Genomic DNA, 20,449 nt, shown 5'->3' with positions numbered 1-20,449 from the left:
GCTTTGTAACTGATTACTGAGACCATTTCTCTAGGTGGGACGTTAATAGTTTAGACCAGGGTTCTCCGAAGTCGGTCCTGTAGAGCCGGATCCATGCCAGAAACTACAATTATCTAATGAGGATATGCTAATAATCTGGCATGGATCCTGCCCTCCAGGACAGACTTTGAAGTACTCTGGTGTAGACTATATCCATGACCCCTCCAGTGGGAGTTTTATCTGATAAGGAGTCTTGCTGGCAGCTGACAAAACATAGTTACTTTCCATGCTATAACAACTTTTATCCTGCTCAAGGTTCCAAACTTTCAGTGACCAAGCACTTTGGATTGCTGCCTTACCCCAGTCCAGTGTGCTGTTTAGGTCCAGCTGAGCATAATGTATGCAAAAGTAACCTAGAGCATGAGTGTGCACTTAACGTGCTCGTGGCAGTGAATGTCACAGTGACACAATGGGGTGAAAAACAGCGTGAGCAGCGCAAGGGGATATACAACAGAATAAGTAGTCAACGATACAATGGAGAATATATACAAGTTTAGTATTTTCATTTAGGCTTCTTGGGTTGATCACAGTGACGCCGTAGGTATGAAACAGTAAGTCCATATGGTTGTATTGTATGGCCTGTGCAAGGTCAGAGTTCTTCTGTTTAAAGTAAAGGTACCATGGAGTTGGATTTTCCAGGCTGGTGAATTCATATGCACCAGTGTCTGTGAATCAGGTAAATCATTGGTCTCTAAGCTTGCCGGTAATGTGTGCAACTATAAGTCCTTGTAGGTAGTTCTGCTTGCTTCCTGATAGATTAAGTATTTTAATGATGTTGGATCAGCTTTTGCACAATTACAGAAGTAATTCATGGTGCTTCTGTAGTGGAGTGATAACAGAAATTTTAGGCTTAAGTCTAGTTTTATGACACAGAGGGGTGGGGGTTTGCTGTACGAAGATGGAGCAGGTTACATACATTGCATAAAAATCTTATCAAGACTGAAAATGTTCCTGTGGTTCAGTGTGGGAGATGTATATAACAAATATGGCATCAGTTTCATGTTTAATGCTTTCAATGATGGCCGAATTGCTTTCCGCCGAACAGATTTGCAAATTTTGGCACCGCTATGGTGATCATCGTAGACTTAGGTTTTCTACTGGCTAGATGGTTTCACCATGATATCTTGCTGTCAAATATCACTCCGAGATAGTCATATTGTTTCACTATTTCGATTGTAGTATCTCCTAGGTACCACCCCATAAATTTAGTTTTCTTCCCAAAGGTCATGACTTTCATTTTGGACAGATTGGCAATTAATCGGTTCTCCAAGTTGTACAAGGACTACGCTTCCTGTTGCTTTCCTTTGTGTTACGATGCCTGAAATGTTGTGCCACCTCATTCATGTAGTTCTAGTATGCCAACCCATTAAAGTGATGTCAGTCAGTCCTCCTTCAGCACTCAAGTGTTTTTAGTTTTTTGGGGGGTTTCTTTGTGTGTTTTTTATGGTTGTTATTGATTGGGCAAGGACAGGTATCGGGACCTTTTCATACAACTCTCAGAAAGGGCGCTTCATCTGGATCAGTCTCTAGACCAGGCCTCTATCTTAAACTGTAAAGTGTCAAGGTGGTTTACCTGGGCATGTACTTTTTAGTGTATTTCCATGTATTCGTAGGTGACTGTTTTTTACAGGTTGTTTCGAGAATAAACAAAATATTCATTGAGACTCAAGAGCTAGAGATTAGAAGATCAGGATGTGGATAGTAGGAAGTGAAAGTAGGCGGGGAGAGGCCTCTCGCGTAGTCCTTGTGAGACCAACGTGTCTCCTATTTAAAAGTGCTGACGCACGGTTTGGTGGTCAGCCAAAACCCTCAAAGTCTAAACAATCCAAGGCACTGAGCAACTGTGTAAACTGCTAGTAAGTCATGGGAGTCTTAACGCAGAACTGCTGTATGGCTGAAGCTGCTCTTATTTGAAAGGTTTTGTGATAAAAGAAACAATATATGTTACCTCCTGGTAAGTGCTGTATGGCCTAAGGATGAAGATGGTGTTTTATGTGTGTGTTTGTGATTGTGTACCCTGCTTGCAAATGCTGTGAGTTCTGACGATTGCAGCTTATTTTGTATGTGGAGCCTGTCTGTAAGTGTTGTGAGGTACATGATGTTTAACCTGCCTTTTAATGCTGTGAGGTCTGAAGATGTTAGGTGCTCTGTGATGTGCAGTCTACAAAACTTTCTGTACTATGTGATACCTTCCTGCTAGGGCTGTAAATGCTCTACATAAAAGATACTGAGTGATCTGTAACCTCTCTGTAAATCCTCATGTGGACCTATAGATGGCGCTGAGCAATGTAACCTTCTCTAAAGTGCAGTGGGTATCAAAGTGATGTACAATTTGTGAAGAAAATACAAAGTGATAATGTGGGAGTGCAGTATTTTGTGTCGCTAGTCGAAATCATGGTGCGATCTGAAGGTAAACGTTCTTGTGGAATGTTCAAAAGGTGCTGTAAAGGTTGATAGAAATCGCTTTATGATTTGCACCCTGCATGTACAGTGCTGTGATGCCTGAAGATGAATGTTGCAGCTTTTCTGATTTGTACTTCTAACCTCCACTCTCTTCTTGTGTCTTTGCCTGTTCTAGAGATGGCATCCTCTCTCTGTGAGCCAGAGTTTCACTGCACAGAACGAGTGATGGACCTGGGGCTAGCAGAAGACCATTTCTCACGGCCTGAGGTGAGCCTACAACATGCATGCATTGTATGCCGTTTTGTCTGAAGCATCCCTTTGTACTCCTTCGTCTACAGTGGACACCTCTCATGTATTTTCTGAGTCTGTTGCCACCTGTGTATCTAGGGCACACAGAGCATCTACCACCTGCCAATCTAGGGCAACCACTGTCACCTGTTGTCATCTGTCCACAGCAGTCATTGCCACCAGTCTACCCAAGGCATCTGTTGCCATCTGTCTCTCTAAGGCATCTGGTACCGCTTGTCTGTCCATGGCATGCATTGGCACACATCTGTCCATTGCTTGCATTACCATTGTCTGCCCAAGACATCTGTTGCCATCTGTCTCTCTCAGGCATCTGGTACCACTTGTATGTCCATGGCATGTATTGCCACGTATCTGTCTATTGCATGCACTACCACGCATCTGTCCATGGCATGCGTAACCAAGCATCTGTCCATGGCATGCGTAACCAAGCATCTGTCCAGGGCATGCGTTACCACGCATCTGTCCATGGCATGCATTACCACGCATCTGTCCATGACATGCATTACCATGCATCTGTCCATGGTATGCATTACCACGCATCTGTCCATGGCATGAATTACCACGCATCTGTCCATGGCATGCATTGCCACGCATCTTTATATGGCATGCATTACCACGCATCTGTCCATGGCATGCATTACCACGCATCTGTCTATGGCATGCAGTACTACGCAGCTGTCCATTGCGTGCATTACCACTGTCTGATCAGGGCATCCCTTGTTAACTGCCTGTCCAGGGTTTCTGTTTCCAGTATCTATTGTCATCTGTCTGTCCATACCATTTATTATTACATGCCTGTCCTAACACCCGTAGCCACCTGTCTGTTCATAACCTCTGTTGCCACTCGTCTGTCCAGGCCTTCCACTACCACCTTTCCTGTGCTGGGCATTCTCTGCCACTTCTTCATGGCATTTGGTGCTGCCTGTATGTCCACTGGAAGCTGTACGTTTACGTGGTTTTACCAGTCTGGTCATGTGGCACTGCACTAGTCTGTTTATTCTGGACATCCATGATCCATATCGTGCTACATGATGCCTGTTTGATGAGCTATTCAAGAGAAAGAAGGAATGTTGGAAAGTGGGTTATTAGTAATGGAAAATAGACATCTATCACTGGTGATAAGGCCACTAACACAGTCTAGGACTCAGTACAGGTCTCAATAAATTATTACCATCCTCAACCTTGGGTAGCTTGGCTGAGAGCAGGTAGGCTTAACTTAGGAGACTGGTATGTAAAGCATTTAAAAATACAAATTTCAGTAAATAATTAAGACACAACACACAATAAAAATCCAACACCAATCTATACAAATAGGAAATAGTTTCATATTTAAAATGACACTAAAACAACAAAAGTCCAATGTAGGGAACCGGAGATATGAATTTTTAAAGATTTAGCACTATATAGCACTTAGAAACCTATAGCGCCTCTCTTGGACATCTGGTCGCGTTTCACCAGGACAAAGTCAAAGTTTCAGCCGACCGTGATGGAGCCCTGCTCGGATACCCCTCGCGGTTGGCCCCAGTCGAGATTTTACCTTCGACTTTAAAACTTTTCTGGAGCTTTTTCTGCTGGGGTCCCTTAAAGCTCTCCGGGTTAGGTGAGGATTCGCCAGCTTGCTTTCGAAGGAGCTCTGGAAGACCGACCTCTGGAGCTTTTCAGCAGGATGAACCAGCAGACCAAGTCAGCTCGCGGTTGAAGGTGGGCGACTTGGCTCTCACAGTTGAGTTGATGCCTTTATGGAACTATTTCCAAAGTTGCTCCAAACTTCTGTAACATCTTCCTTAAGTTCCTCTTGTGGGTCCAAAGTGTCCAAAACACAATCCAAGGGTCTGGAATCTCCAAGATGGGACTAGAAAGTTTGGGACCATAATTCCCACAAAGCACATGGACAAGGCCCTTACAAATCCACTGGACAGGCAGGGGATTCCTGATGGTGGTGATCCAGGTGAGCTCTGTTAATCTGTAGCTTGCAGTGAGTCCACTCTTTATTCCTCTGTGAAGCAAGGTACAATCAAAGGGCTGTAGTTCCAGATAATGCAGTAGGCGCAGTCCGTCAGAATGCAGGACGCGATGGTGCAAATCAAGTTTCCAGCTTGACGAGCGCGCTTGTATTTTTAGTTTCAGGCAGCAGAACTGAGAGGGTCTGCACCTCTCACATACTTATTCAGTGTCCTCTGGAGTCAAGCAGGAGAGCAGTCCTTTCCAATGAGGTGCAGGGCAACATCCCTGAGCATGACCACTTCCTCCAAAGTGTGGCATAATCGTCTCCCAGAAAGCACTATTTCTCCAGAATTCAAAATGGCTGAAATCTCAGCAGAGGCGCAAGAACTAGTTAAACCAATCTCCAGTATGGCTCATTTCCATAGCTCTACTTCCACTACCATCCGCAAATTCCTTTCTTAAGCCTGCTATCTGGCTGGGTCAGAGGGCCTGGGGGTTAGGGGTAGATGGGCAATGCATTTCCTGCCTGTCCAATCCCCCTTTGAGGCTACATACTTTACGATTTCTCCCCCAGCTCTGGCATTGCCTCTCTCTAGGTGAGCCGCTTATCACTTCATCAAAGCAACCCGGCTAATCCTGTTAACTCTGACCAATCAGGGAAGATCAACAACAAAAGTGGGGCGACCCGGTGTCCCTCAGAACCTTGGTATAACGTTTATACACAAAAATGGTTCTGTTGGGTTTATAATTTATCATTGCGCATACAAAGTCACAAGAAAACACAAATTCTTTTATGAAACAAACCTGGAGCACAAACCTGACCAGAAATTAACGATATCTGAAAAAATCAGAGTAGCAATGTTTGTGTATAACTTTGTATTTATCATAATTAATTCATTCAGATATATCCAATTTTACAAAAGTACAAAAACACAAAAGCGGCTGTTCATAGATATATACATATAGCGCTCATGTGACAAGGTGCTTAGTGATCAACTTGGTGTAATATGTACATGGTGGTAACAGGATTTATGTACATGGGGAATGAAAGGGAACAATGTTGAATGTTAGGCCAGAGAAACAACCAAGAAACCAACTGGCTGAAAATGCTTCTTTTGATATGTATGGTCTTGGTAAATCTGTGCCTAGTGATATCGTCGACGTTTCAACCCACGTTGTGCTCCCTTCGGTAGTTACTACGGGTCTTCATCAGGACAAGAGGTGGGGGGGAGGGGGGAGGGTAGGGTATTCAGTAACAGCCTACGGATAGAGGACACGGAACAGTCAGGTTTGTGTGGCACATGTTAATTGGTGTACAGAGCGCAGAGAAAAGTGCATGGTGTTAATCTAGGCTTGACTGGTTAGTGTGGAAAGTCTCTATATAAATCTGAGACAGCCGTTTTTGTACTTTTGTAAAATTGGATACATCTGAATGAATTAATTCTGATAAATACGAAGTTATACCCAAACGTTGCTACTCTGATTTTTTTCCGATATCGTCAATTTCTGGTCAGGTTTGTGCTCCATGTTTGTTTCATAAAAGAATTTGTGTTTTCTTGTGACTTTGTATGCGCAAAGATAAATTATAAACCCAATCATGGAAGATGGCAGGAAGGCTGAATTTTGGCTTAAAGACGAGAAAGTCTTATAGCATCTTTTCTGTATACTTTAACATAAATTCAACAATGGTATATTGTTGGATTTAACAATACCATCCTCCTAAGTCCTTGAATGGTATTCATTTAATCCCTATGCATTCATACACTATTGCCATGTTGTCCTATGGGGCTCAGCATTTACAATTGGGAAAACTCCAATGTGCAAGTTCTCCATCATCAGGCCATATAAAACATTTTATAAGGCCCTTGCTTATAGTTACATGACCCCCACCACTGTGACACTTAAGGGAGACTTTAGGGGTCCTGAATAAGCAAACATAATGTAGATACTCACTCCACTGGGCTCCTAGCACCAACGTCGATTTTGGGAAGCACTTTACTACAATGGGGTAAGTGAAATCTGCAGTTTCACTATCCCTAGGGCATATAAAACAGCTTTTATAAGGGCCCCCCATATAATTACATGCCCCCCTCCACTGGAACACCTAAGGGAGACCCTGGGGGTACCAAATATGCCATATTATTGTAGTTCATCACTTTGTAAGTGCGCCCTGCCACCAAGTCGAGTTTGGGTACAATGTACATGTAAAAGCAGTGCTATAACAAAGGGCTGGTTTAAAATGATCTCAGGCTCTCAGAAGGGCACACATGCAAGTACAACAAAGTATGCTGGCCTATAAACTGCAATGCCGTATTTTGTACTAGGAACTTAAAGGTAGTTTTAATCCCCCTGCCCTATTATGTACTAGGGACTTATAGGGTAGGTCATGCCAATTATATGTGTATCCTAATATATAGTGAACCCTCATGCATGTGTGTGCGTTTTCACTTTGTTTTCAACATAACACTGGCACTGGGCCTGGTTAGACAGAGCCCAGGGACAGTCTGAGTCAGATACTACCAGTAACAGTCCGCAAAAGAACGGGGGTGCACAGGGCACAAGGGATGCCTTTGCAACAAGGAATAGATAGCTGAGCGTTCATTCCATGTCTGCAAGTGGGCTAAAACTCTCTCCATTTAACTTTTTATGCTCTTTTGTCATAGGGTCTGTTCATGGCCTCAGACGTGCAGCAGCTGCGGCAGGCCATCGAGGAGTGCAAGCAGGCCATCTTGGACTTACCAGAGCACTCGGAGAGGCAGAAGGACGCCGTGGTACGGCTCATCCACCTGCGGCTCAAGCTTCAGGACCTCAAGGTGCCCCCTTGCCATTCATTTGAGAGCTTTTTTGTTATGAGAAGACTGGTGTGATGACACTCTAGTGTCGCAGCCCTGCCAGAAGAAACTAATACAGTCAGTTTCTTGGTGCAAGTGCTGCACATACATTGGCTCAGCAGCTCCTGTTTATGGAGACATGGATAGGTGATCAGCTGCTGCTGCCTGTTCATATGAACACAACTGTCTCAAGTGCGAGAGAAAGATTTGGAAACTATCCATTAACAAATGGAAATATCATTTTTACTAAGTGGATTGGAAGTTTGGAAGTTGAATAAGGGGCAGAGCGACTCCTTTATACTTCATAAGGCATATGGCCAGTCAACTAAAAATAGTAAATCATAACACATCATAAAACATGTCTTGATATTCGGCAGGTATCTCATAGAGGGTAAAAAGCAATTTATTTGGGGACTGTATTGTATAATGCATACATTTGTACATCATAATAAAATTACATCAGTGTGTACAAAAGTAAAAACAACCTACACAACATTAAGTGCATTTCACAAAGACCGATGAATGTTATAACGTTTGGAAGTTCACACCTACCACAAAAAATGAAATAGCTTTACATATGGACTCTTTGCATCTGCTGTTGCAGAGCACAGATCACCAGCTTTAGCACAGCCTATCATAGCCTGTTGAACTCATTTATTCTGGAGTTTGCGCTTTGCTGACCAAAGAGCAGTTATTAAAGTTCACCATTGTCGCAACATTGCCTTCATTACCAGGAGGTATTGAATTTTTCACAACTTTCTTTTGATTGAGTTAGCTTTACCTTCCTCACAAGCTCAAGGGTTTGTCTCTTCAAACTAAAGAAAAGAGTACCATTAATTTTCAGTCCTTTGAGTTGGGTTTCGTTTCTGCAAACTATTAGTGTCATGACCAGGGTGGCATGGTCTACCTACCATGGAATCTCATCAGTAGTAGTTTGTGTTGAATAATGTTGCACTATTGTGCCTGTATTGTTCTAAAAAAGACATGAACAATTTGTTGATTTTGCCGAAACACTTTGTTTTGGCTACACATTTTTTATTAGTTTCAAACAGAGAGCCCAAGTACAGCATATCGCTTAGAACAACCCTCCCCGGGTTGTACCCAAGTAGTTTTTCAGGAAGTGTAAGACCTAACCAGTACAAGTCCAGCTACAACTCCATTGCCCTTCTCCAACAAGAAATCGCCCCTCTCATATCCTCTACAACTCTCTTTAAAACAAAGCTGTGCTGAGTATCTCCAACCTTCTACTTTTGCCCGTTACCCGTAAGAGTGACAGTGTTGGGGGCGTGGCTTGTCCACAGACCAAGATGGCCGCAGGCTAGCGGAGCTCCGGACAGAACCCAAGAAATCCAACATTAATCCTGTCCCTAATGGGCATTCATGTAATGAGAAACAGCGGTAAATAAAAGGGGCACGCACCTGGGAGCCTGATGTAGCACAGCGGCTTCTAACCCCGGAGCGGCAATGATTGACCTCCTGGCCCTGGGCGGCGGCTGCAAGGTGCACGGTGTGGATGTGATACCATGGGCCCAGACCTGTGGCGTGCGGCCCCCGCGGAGATTCAAAAGGGCTTCTGCCCCCAACAAGAGTAGAGACACAGTCACTATCGACCCCCGCAGAGAGCAAGAGCAGGGGTACGACCTGGGGCATATGTAACCGGACTTATCTCCTGCCTCTTCCCTCTGGGCCCCCCTATGAGGTCTGGACCTATACAGGGGCCAATGAGGTCAAAATCATGCTGGGCTGTTACACCAAACGACTCATACAGGCCCCCAAAGGGAAGGCAACGAGGAGAGCCAGATCAAGCAAAGCGCCCAGAGAGCAAGGGGGAAAATTCTGGCGACGGACGGGGGCAGAATGGGGAAACCCAGAGGTGCAGGCCATGTCCAGTCCAATAAAATGGACAACTACGCCATTTCAAAACCCACAGCGAACATTGAGGAGGAGGTGGGGCGGAGGAGCCATCACTGGCCGCCATAATGACTGCGATCAGAGTCGTTAAAGGTTCCCTGGAACCGAAAATAGACTCTGTGTCTACGGAGGTCACACTGATCAGAGCAGACCTCTCTAACCTAAGAGAAAAGGTATCAACAGCCGAGACCCAAATCACCCAGCTCCAATCAATGGCAAAGCGCCTAGAAGAGCAAGTACACACATTAATGCAACAAGCCACGCATATGGCAGCACGGCTTGAAGATGAGGAAGGGAGGGCAAGGAGAAATAATATACAGGTCGTTGCGGGCCCGGAAGGGATGGAGGGGCCCAGCTTTGACCTGTTCCTAGACGATCTTATAGTTAACAAGCTACAGCTCCCACGTTTATCGAAGTTCTTCTCTATCAAAAGGGTGCATAGAGCACCAGTGTGCCTCCATGACCCAGAGCACCACCACGTACGATCATTGCCAGAATATTTAATCATCACAACAGAAACGCAATGCTGCAAGCAGCAAGAGCGAAAGGTGACATGCCATATGAAAATACTCAGATAAGATTCTTCCCAGACTTTACCCTGCAAGTACAGCAGCACCAGAGGAGCTTTGAGCTGGTGAAAAAATAACTGAGGTCCAAAGACTCAAAATATGGGATGCTCTTTCCGGTGTGACCACGTGTGATGGCCGAAGGGAAGTCATGGGACTTTCCAATCCCAGAGTAAGCCCAAGAGTGGTTAGAGAGCTGACGCACAGTTGGCCGAGGTAGAGGCCAGGACCCAGGTCAGTGCGACACAACAAAGGTGGCAAAGCATCTGAAACAGAGAGAACTCACCAGGTCACTTCCTCTAGATCTGTCAGTTCACCTGTGGCAGAGGAGGTGCTGGAGTAAAAAGCCGTGAGGCCGGGCCGAAGGTAAGACTGTAGAGATTTGATTTGGCCCGCAGAGATACTTTAGAATTACACGTGGAACACTGAGACACTGTGACTGTCCCAACCAGAACAACTAGCTGAGATTATGGCTTTGTGACTCACAGAGGCCACCAATATATAGTGGGCTCGGTCAGGAGGGGATGAAACGGAGCTAACTGCTTTAGGTCTTGTTGGACTGAGCACCCCCCAATTTATTAGTTAGAATTGTTATGCATGTTCAGGGGCGACAGGCACCCTGCGGGTTGGAGAGTTGGGGTTTCCACAACCTTAAAAGCAGGGTAGCAGGGTGGAGCTGCGGGGGAAGTTGGAGGAGTAGGACATTAGATACGTAAAGTACTTTAGGTATAGATAAAGGGAGCAAGCGTAAGTCTGCAGTGGAGAGGAGGCTGCCCTATCAAGGGGCACCGGCAAACAGCTCACCCCTAGATGGCAAGTCCAAAATGCACACAGTCCTTGATGAGTGTGGTCCTGGAACGTCAGTGAACTCAATGGTAAGATAAAAAGGTCAACAGTTTTGCAATTTAAAAAAGCACGCACCATAAGTGGTTCTCTTACAGGAAACACACCTCAAAGGCAACTGCTGTAATACTCTCAATAGATATGGCTACACCCTGATGACACATGCAGAATATACAACCGGTCACAGGGGAGTGGGAGTTCTAATGAGGAGGGCATTCCACTTTGTCCAGTGCTCGATCAGGAATGATCCCCTGGAAGCTAGATGTGGCTGTGAATGGAATGTGGGAAGGGAAAGGCCGCAACACATGTTCAGTGTTCTCATCCCCCCCACCCCAGGCCTACAGACAGCTACACTAGAGGCGCTGGGTCCCCTGTTGTTACAACTTCCAGAGGGCAGGCTGGTCCTGGGAGGTGACATGAACGACATAGTGTTGTCTGACCTGGAATTTGCCAATAGGGATCCCCCAGGGACAAAGACCACGAGACAGAGAGGTCAGTTAATTGGCTTCCTAGAAGCATTGGGCCTAGACGACATTTGGAGACACCAGCACCCTACTATGTAAATTGATACTTGTATAGCGCACTACTCACCCGCAAGGGTCTCAAGGCGCTTGTACGAATACCGCTGTGGAACCCGTCCTGGCTTTCCCTGTGAGGCGTCCACTCCTGGGCACTCCCAAGGTGGAGGCCAGGCATCCTTAGCGTTGTGGGGGCCGTTGTGGAGATTAAGCAAGCTATTGCCCAGAGTTGCAGAGTGGGACTCCATGATTGGAATAGGCACCGAGGCGAGAATTATCAGGTCCGTGGAATTTTTGAGCCCAAGACCCGCCGAGGCGGGGAATTGAACCCTGGTCCCGGGCTAGACCTCTGCATCAGGGTCTGCCGCTCTAATCATTGAGCCACACTTCTCCACTATGAAGCAATACACGCATTTGTCCACACCGACAGGCAGTCTCTCAAGATTGGACTATCTCATTACACAGGGCCCCGGGTTGGGAGAGTTTACAGATGCACACATATAGCTTGTTGCGTGTCGGATCATTACCCAGTTGAAGCTAAGCTGTCTGGCCCAGTAAGAGACTACACACTGCCGCAGAGTGTAGACCCATAGTTCTTCAGGGACGAGGAATACCGGGGTAACATGAAGGTGGGGGCAGAGGAATACTTTGAGGTTAATGTTGGATCAGTCGATTTGGCGGTGACCCTATGACAGGCATTCAAAATAGTCCTCAGAGGCTGCGCTTTGGGAAAAATAGGAGCCTAGAAGAAAGAAAAAAAAAAACTCAAATGTCTTGGCCTTGAAAAAGATATACTACAATTGGTTGCCCGGGCATCAGGAACTGACCCCCAAGCACTTACTGACAGGCAGCAATTAAAAATACGGTAAAAAAGAACTCTGTGATCTATTAGAAGATAGCGCTAGGGCACAGGCACTAGTGACACAACACCAACTCTACGATGTGGGCGATAAGGCAAACAAACTGCTGGCCTGGCTAGACAAGAGTCGAATAAGCAGAGGGTGGGTCCCCAGACTGGTGGACAAGGAAGGGGGCAGATGCGAAACCGGGGCGGAGATAGCGGAGGAATTTGCCAAATATTACGAAGGGATTTAGGCATCCTACTCGACACATTCAGAAGAGGAATGTGCTGATTTCTTACGCGACCTAGCCGTACCAAGACTTACAGAGGAGGATAGAGAAATGCTAGAGGGTGACTTAACAGTCGACAAAATAAAATCTGCGTCCTGAGCCCTCCAATCTGGGAAAGCGGTGGGGCCAAATGGCCTCCCTTTAGAAATGTATGAAACTATGTTGGATGTAACAGCAGAACACCTGCTGAATATGCTCAAAAGTCACAGTAGGAGGGTATAATGCCCCTGGACCAGAGGACAGCGGTCATAGCGGTAATTCCAAAGACAGGCAAACCACTAACGGAATGTGGGTCCTATAGAACGATCTTGTTACTTATTTACAAAGTGAAGGTGTTTTCCAAGCTCCTTTCTATGCGCTTGACTGGTACCCTCGTACACCCGGACCAATCTGGGTTTATGCACCATCGGGCCACCAGATTACATCTCTGCAGGCTATTTGGAATACTCCATACGACGGAAAAAGACTCAGAGGAGCAGTCATCCCTTCTGTACTTTGATGCCAGAATGGTGTTTGGCAGTGTGGAGTGGAATTACCTTTTCGCAGTCCTCGCTCGGCTGGGCGTGGGTCCCAAATTTATAAAATGGGTTAAACTTCTATACAAACAGCCAATGGCTAGAGTGCGGGTCAATGCCAGGGTATCCCTAGTGTACGTCCTACAAAAGGGGACTAGGTAGGGATGCCTGCTCTCCCCGTTCCTATACTTGCTGGCCCTGGAGCCACTTGCAGCGTGGATGCGACAGGACCCTTTAATATGGGGGATACCATTAGGGGAGGAGTGGGAAGACCGAATCTCACTTTATGCGGGCGATATCCTCCTGTATGTGCTGAAACCGAGATACAAGGTAGACCGCATACTCCAGATCTGCCTTATTTATGGGGGATACTCGGGGTACAGAATTAATTGGGATAAGTCATTGCTATATCCCCTATCGGGAGGAACGCCCACCCTCACATCCAGATGCGTAGGGCCTATCCAAGAAACTGGTTTTAAATACCTTGGGATTCACATAACGAGTGATGCCAGGAGTTCCACCGAAAGAACGTGGTCCAGCAGCTTGACAGATTTATAGCAGATATCAAACATTGATGGGCCCTACCCTTAACCATGGTGGCTGCGATGTTTAAAATGATGGCACTCCTCAGATTACTATATGGGGTGCTCTCACTCCATATGAGGTACCCTCCACGTTCTTTAAACAAATACATTCTGAGCTCCCTGCAGTGCTGTGGTGCGGATCGGCCCGCGTATAGCTGTGGCGGAACTTCAAAGAGAGATCTACGACGGGGGCCTAGCGGCACCCGATATACGTAACTACTACTGGGCAGCCCAGTTAGTGACCGTGAATGGATGGATGTTCGAAGAAAGATCAGACCCAGCATATAGGGTTGACAGACTGGCCATGGCTGGGAAAGGTCCAGGGACATTACTGTACTCCAAACAGGTGGCCAGGCACCTCCCGAACCACAGTGGTCAAAGCATGGCTGGCAGCGACAAAATACCTGGGATGGGAGGATAGACTCTCAGAAATGACACCTCTCTGGGCGGGTGACCGTTTGAAAGGAATAAATAAGCTTCGGGGCTGCGCTAAATGGGAACTTTTAGGATTAGAGACGCTGGGAGACATATGGAGAGGGAGGGCATATATCACATTCGCAGACTTACAGGCGGAATTTGACCTGGGGGAAAGGGCAGTGGCTCAGATATACCCAGGTGGGACATGCCCTGAGGGAACATCTGAGAGAAGGAGAAACATTGGAAGCCTCCTCACCACTTGAAGACAGAGTCCTGCCAGAACACATACAAAACAAAGCCATTTCCCTACTATACACAAAAATAACAAATAATGCCCCAGAGCCTATGAACACCCTGAGAACGCCCTAGGAGCAAAACGTAGGCCTCCTGGAGGAAGGAGAATGGATGGAGGCGCACCAAAGACCAAGGGAGGTAGCAATAAGGGCTAGATTCCGACTGATACAGTTGAAGGTTCTGCATAGAGTATATTATCCCAGAACAGTGTTATATCGAATGGGTAGGTGCAATCACACACTCTGTCACAGGGGATGTGGGTTAGACGGGACCTTCTATCACTTGTTGTGGGAATGTCCGATCCTGCAGACCTACAGGCAAAAGATTGCTGAGGCAATGGCTGCAGTAGTGGACATGGAGGTGCCATTCACACCCAAATGGTTCCTGCTGGTAGTGGCAGGAAACGACGACTGGCCGTTAAACAAGGCTGGCACTAGTAGCGGTCGTGGCAAAACGGAATGTAGCAAAGAAATGGGGGTTGGCTGATATCCCGACACTGGAGGAGTGGGAAAACAATTTAGTTTGGTGCTGGCAAGCAGAACTTACGATTTATAAGAGCAAGGGATGCCCCAAAAGGGGGGGGGGAATATGGGGGGCCTGGCAGACTTACAGAGGTTTATAAGAACACATTTTGTGATAAGATTATTGCCACTTATGCTGTGCGATAGCTGCAACTTGAATAAGATACAGAAATGTAAAAATGGAATGATGTCACTATATGTTGCTCAATGTATGTACAAATTATCATATAAGTACAGATTAAAAAAAAAAGAGTGACAGTGTTGCGCTTTCCATAGGCTGATTAATTGAAGTTCCGACATGATGAAAGTTCAGTGTCCAAACTAGCTACTCCACTAGTGCTCCTTAGATCTCTCCCTCCTCTTGACTGGCCAGCTTCTCAGAGAGCTCGTCGGTGTGACCGGGTCCAACTCCTTCATACAGTCAGCCATACTCTCCTAGGCACGTACCATAGCAATAGAGCTGCGCCTCCTTTTTGCCGAAATACGGTTAACACCTTTTTAGGTCTCGCCTGGCGAAAAGCAGCGCATGTGCTGCTCTCGTCAGAGAGACCTTTTGGAATCGATTCTCCCCAATGCTTGCATGCACGCGCCTGCATGGACAAAGATGGCTGCTCTCTCCATCTGTCCAATGCAGACATAATGCGCGTGCCCCTACGGACTGTGGACAGTCCAACACCATCTTGTGCTAAGCTTGCCATTGTCATGGTAACTCTTCGCATATGATGTCCACACGCGCGAGCATGGCGGCTTTCAGCCGCATGGAGGGACAAAGATGGCGTCGGGCTGTCCACACTCCTTCAGCAAAGCAGCTTCCTTTCCGGCGGCGCTCTGAGTGCCAATTGGCTGGAATCGCAAGTGAAGTACTCTGAATGTTATGTCAGCCATCGCCTTCCAAACCCAACTCTGCAGGAATAGGAGCAGAAACACGCGTTTCTTTTGGCCGGAAGAATGCATCAGACGGAGTGATTCCTCGGCCATCCATTTTGTAAAACTCTTAAAATGCTGGGGAGAAATCCCAGAGGATGTACGTAGAGTTTACAAATCAGACGAGCTAAATACGAACAGGCGGGGGGCCAACATGCACGGACCCAAGATGGCCAGCACACTATTACGCCACACACTAAAGTCAGCAGCGCTCTTCCCAGCTGTTACTTAATTCCACACTGAATCAACATGCACTCTTCTCGTTTGGCTTTTCAGTGTTTTACTTTTTTTTTAGGCTGTTTCCCTCACTGCGGGTTCATTAAAAACCAGTGTCATCGAAAGGTTTGAGAAAACAATTATAACATGGTTTCAGTATTGTGATGCATGTTGCTAATACTCTGTGAATTTTAAGGCTGTAGTTTGTTTTATGATTACATAATAAGGACAGTCATGAAAAATGTATACGTGAAGGTTGTTTCATTAAAAAATCGTTTGAAATCCCCTAGTTTGAATGTGTTTGAAATTCCGGTTGACCAGTTGCCTCGTAGATGGTATCTATCTAATTTAGTTAGAATTTGTAATTAACCAGTAGAGCAACACCCTTGTTACAGTTATATTGCCGGCGTCAAAACCCCTTTATTGCACCTGGAATACGATACCTCCAGGGATGCTTGCCTTTCAAACAGAGAATTACAAAAAGAACATGGCCCTTGAATTTCAACCCAGCTCCCCCTTTCATCCAACCGCGTGCCCTTTACCAAGGGGAAGAAAGCAAATTTGCTCTTGGAAAGCCGAGAACAGTAGCCTAGGAAATACAGAACTACTGGATCACCAGGGCAAACAAAATAACAGCCTACTACGGGCATTACAAGTGACCTAATATTCATGCTATTTCTGAAACAGAAGTATGCAGCGTATACATTTCGAACAGTTGCCACTACTCACTGCTAACTTTCCAGATACACCTAGTAGCCAAACTTGCCCAGCCAATCATGCTATAGCAGCATGCCGCACACGTGACAGGAGATTAAATAACACGTGACGTAACAGGAAATGTAAACATTCAACTGTACAGTGGGCTAATAATGTTCCTGTTGCATGCTCACACGTCCATGGCAGCCTGGTGTCAATAATGCGATCTCTACTAGACCCCATATCATAATGTTAATTGCATGCTACAGTAACAAACAATAGGTGGGTATGGCATTACATGCAGATTGTGAACCCGTGTTGGGGGGGGACTTCTCACTGTGTGCAATTGAGAGTGCACTCACATCATTGTTAAATGGTTTAGTCAGAAAATAAAACATCATGCTCCATGGACATCATTTGGGGATCGCCAGGGCGGCTCATACTCTCTCTACTGCTCACTCTACTACTCACTCTACTAATTACTCTCTACTACTCTCTCTACTACTCTCTACTACTCTCTCTCTACTACTCACTCTCTACTACTCACTCTCTACTACTCACTCTCTACTACTCTCATCTACTCACTCAGTACTACTCACTCGCTCTACTACTCACAATCTACTACTCACTCTCTACTACTCTCTCTGCTACTCACTCTCTACTACTCTCTACTACTCTCTCTACTACTCTACTACTCTCTACTACTCACTCTCTACTACCCTCTACTACCCTCTACTACTCACTCTCTGCTACTCTCTACTACTCTCTCTACTACTCACTCTCTACTACTCTATACTACTCTACTCTCTCTACTTCTCTCTCTCTACTGCTCACTTTCTACTACTCACTCTCTACTACTCCTTTACTCTCTCTCTACTACTCTCTACTACTCTCTCTCTACTACTCTCTCTCTACTACTCTCTCTCTACTACTCTCTACTACTCTCTCTCTACTACTCTCTCTACTACTCTCTCTCTACTACTCTCTCTACTACTCTCTCTCTACTACTCACTCTCTACTACTCCACTACTCTCTCTACTACTCACTCTCTGCTACTCTCTCTCTACTACCCTCTACTACTCACTCTCTGCTACTACTCTCTACTACTCACTCTCTACTACTCACTCTCTACTACTCACTCTCTACTACTCACTCTCTACTACTCTCTACTCTCTCTACTTCTCTCTCTCTACTAATCACTCTCTACTACTCCTCTACTCACTCTCTACTACTCTATCTCTACTACTCCACTACTCTCTACTACTCTCTTCTGCTCACTCTCTACTACTCTCTCTCTGCTACTCTCTCTACTACCCTCTACTGCTCACTCTTTACTACTCACTCTACTACTCTCTACTTCTCACTCTCTACTACTCACTCTCTACTATTCACTCTCTACTACTCCACTACTCTCTACTACTCTCTACTACTCTCTCTCTCTACTACTCACTCTCTACTACTCGATCTACTATTCTCTCTCCTCTACTCTCTCTCTACTACTCACTCTCTACTACTCTACTACTCACTCTCTACTACTCTCTCTACTCCTACTCCTCGCTCTCTACTCCTCGCTCTCTACTCCTCGCTCTCTACTCCTCGCTCTCTACTCCTCGCTCTCTACTCCTCACTCTACTACTCCTCTCTCTACTACTCTCTCTCTACTACTCTCTACTACTCTCTCTCTACTAACTCTCTACTACTATGTACTACTCACTCTCTAATACTCACTCACTACTACTCACTGTTCTACTCTCTCTACTACTCACCCTCTACTACTCCCTCTCTAATCTCTACTACTCACTCTCTACTCTCTACTACTCTCTCTACTCTCTACCTCGCTACCTCTCTGCCTCTATCTCTACTACTCTCTTCCACTCTCTACCCGCACACATATGCACACACATATATATATATATATATATATATATATATATATATATATATATATATTTGTTTGTGTATATATATATGCATATGCATTTATATATATGTATGTGTATATATTTATATATAAAACATCTGCATACCTATATAAATATAAATGCATGCATGCATATACATGTTATGTACATGAAAGTTTGAAAAACACTAATAAAAGCAAAGCTAACAAGCATTGGCATAGCCAATAGGTCTCGCCTTTGGGACCTTATAAGTGTTTTGCCAGACCTATTGGCAAACAGCTGAAGCTTACTCTAGACAAACATAAAAACTGGTACTAGCAATGACTATTAAGGTGTTTTGAGAAGGAGTGGGGAGTTTAAGCGTGACTTAATACGTCAAAAATAAATATCCGAAAGCAGCCATAGTCTGACACACAAAAGGAAAAGCCCTATCTAAAAACTTCAACTGAGCAATAGAAACTACAGCCCCCCCCCTTCACACTTCCCATCTACCAAACCAGCAGTGCTGGGGAAGAACAATTATTGTGTTTTTGGGGAAGTGGTGTAAAGAGTAGTGTTCAAAGCCATGTAGTTTCTTGGCGCTAATAAGAAGGAATCTGCGTACTAAAGTGCTGTTCTGTGGAGATGCAGAGGTACACATTTTAGTGCTGCCTTTGAAATGGTCGGCTGCCCACACTATTGTAAACTACCATGCTGCAACGCCCCCCTTTTCCCTTTCAGAGAGAAGAGTGCACAGAAGCTAGCTGCTGCACGCCGCTGCTTAGTGAAATGATAATGTATCAAAGCAGCCATCAACTCATACCCTCCCCTTCATCCAGCTGTTGTTCAAAAGGTCACATAACCTCTTGAACTCGTACCTTCGTGGTATAGCGTTCTGCCATTCGCCAGAGCCTAGGTACAGTGGGCTATTAATGGGATGAAAAAACTAGTGGTCTTTCAAAGGGGCGTGGCCGATATAATTAAGGGTGTGGCTTAATACACATATGCTAAAAATCTGTATTTAGCATAGTGTGCTGCCCGACTGGTATTTTGCTGTTTCTGTCATTGCATCCAGATATATCTGATAACACGCGTATCATTATACCTACAACAAGCCAGGAGTATTAGCTTTGTCAATGGTTGTTAGTTGCATAAAATAAATAAGCAACAACTGTGACTTTGTTGTATATAATATTGAAAATGCTTCTGTTCTGAAACGACAAGACTGTAAACGAGAAGCGAAAAACCAAGTGTCAGAAAACAAAGGCTGCAGAATTGAGTAAGAGTGGCGTGGGATTCTCACATGGAACACAGAAATGTCAACGTTAAGTATGGTGTGCGAGCCCACTGGAGAAGTACTGTGGGGCGATGAGGCAGCTAGCATAAACATGGCACCGATATGTTTAACATACTTCCCTCTCGAACAGGAAGGCAACGCAGAACCGCACAAGATAATATTGTACAAATCCGGAATATTGTATCTTGTCAAGATGTTCTGATTTACATAAGTTCAACTGAAGGGTCCTGCTCACCAAAAGCCCAATTGCTTATTTTCGACATCTCTCCAGAACGTATTGCAGACAATTGTTTGGGAACTGACTAGTCAATATGCTGACAACTAACATGGCTAGAGCTGCCGTGTGTTACCCTGTTCACTCTCCACCAAATGAAAGCTTTCAGTGTAGCATTTGTGACACTTGTCATATTGTCTTTAGCCGCTCCTTGGATTCCTTGGTCTTGAGGTTTGCTAAAGGGCAGACGCTATCATATCTAGCAGCAACTAATTACTTTGTACATGCGCTGCCAGACTACGACTATCTAATGTCACTGTTTGCGCAGTCATTACCATCCATGTATGGTATAGTAGCAATTATGTATTATTGTTTAAGGACAAAAGAATGGAGGCA

General features: G+C 45.3%; 1 protein-coding gene across 5 annotated transcripts in view; it reads left to right on the top strand.

Annotated features, from left to right (window-relative positions):
- Positions 1-20,449, top strand: part of DEF8 (differentially expressed in FDCP 8 homolog) — a 192,817-nt gene that overhangs the window by 43,603 nt on the left and 128,765 nt on the right. For all 5 annotated transcript variants that reach the window (XM_085639800.1, XM_085639802.1, XM_085639799.1 and 2 more), the window contains exons 4-5: positions 2,618-2,709; positions 7,359-7,508. In XM_085639800.1, the coding sequence (XP_085495926.1) occupies positions 2,618-2,709; positions 7,359-7,508 (242 nt within the window). The remainder of the gene's footprint in view (positions 1-2,617; positions 2,710-7,358; positions 7,509-20,449) is intronic.

This window comes from Triturus cristatus, chromosome 12 (assembly GCF_964204655.1).
Source record: "Triturus cristatus chromosome 12, aTriCri1.1, whole genome shotgun sequence".
NCBI lineage: Eukaryota > Metazoa > Chordata > Amphibia > Caudata > Salamandridae > Triturus > Triturus cristatus.
Note: the sequence above shows the minus strand (reverse complement) of the source record. Positions and strands in the feature narration are given on the sequence as shown.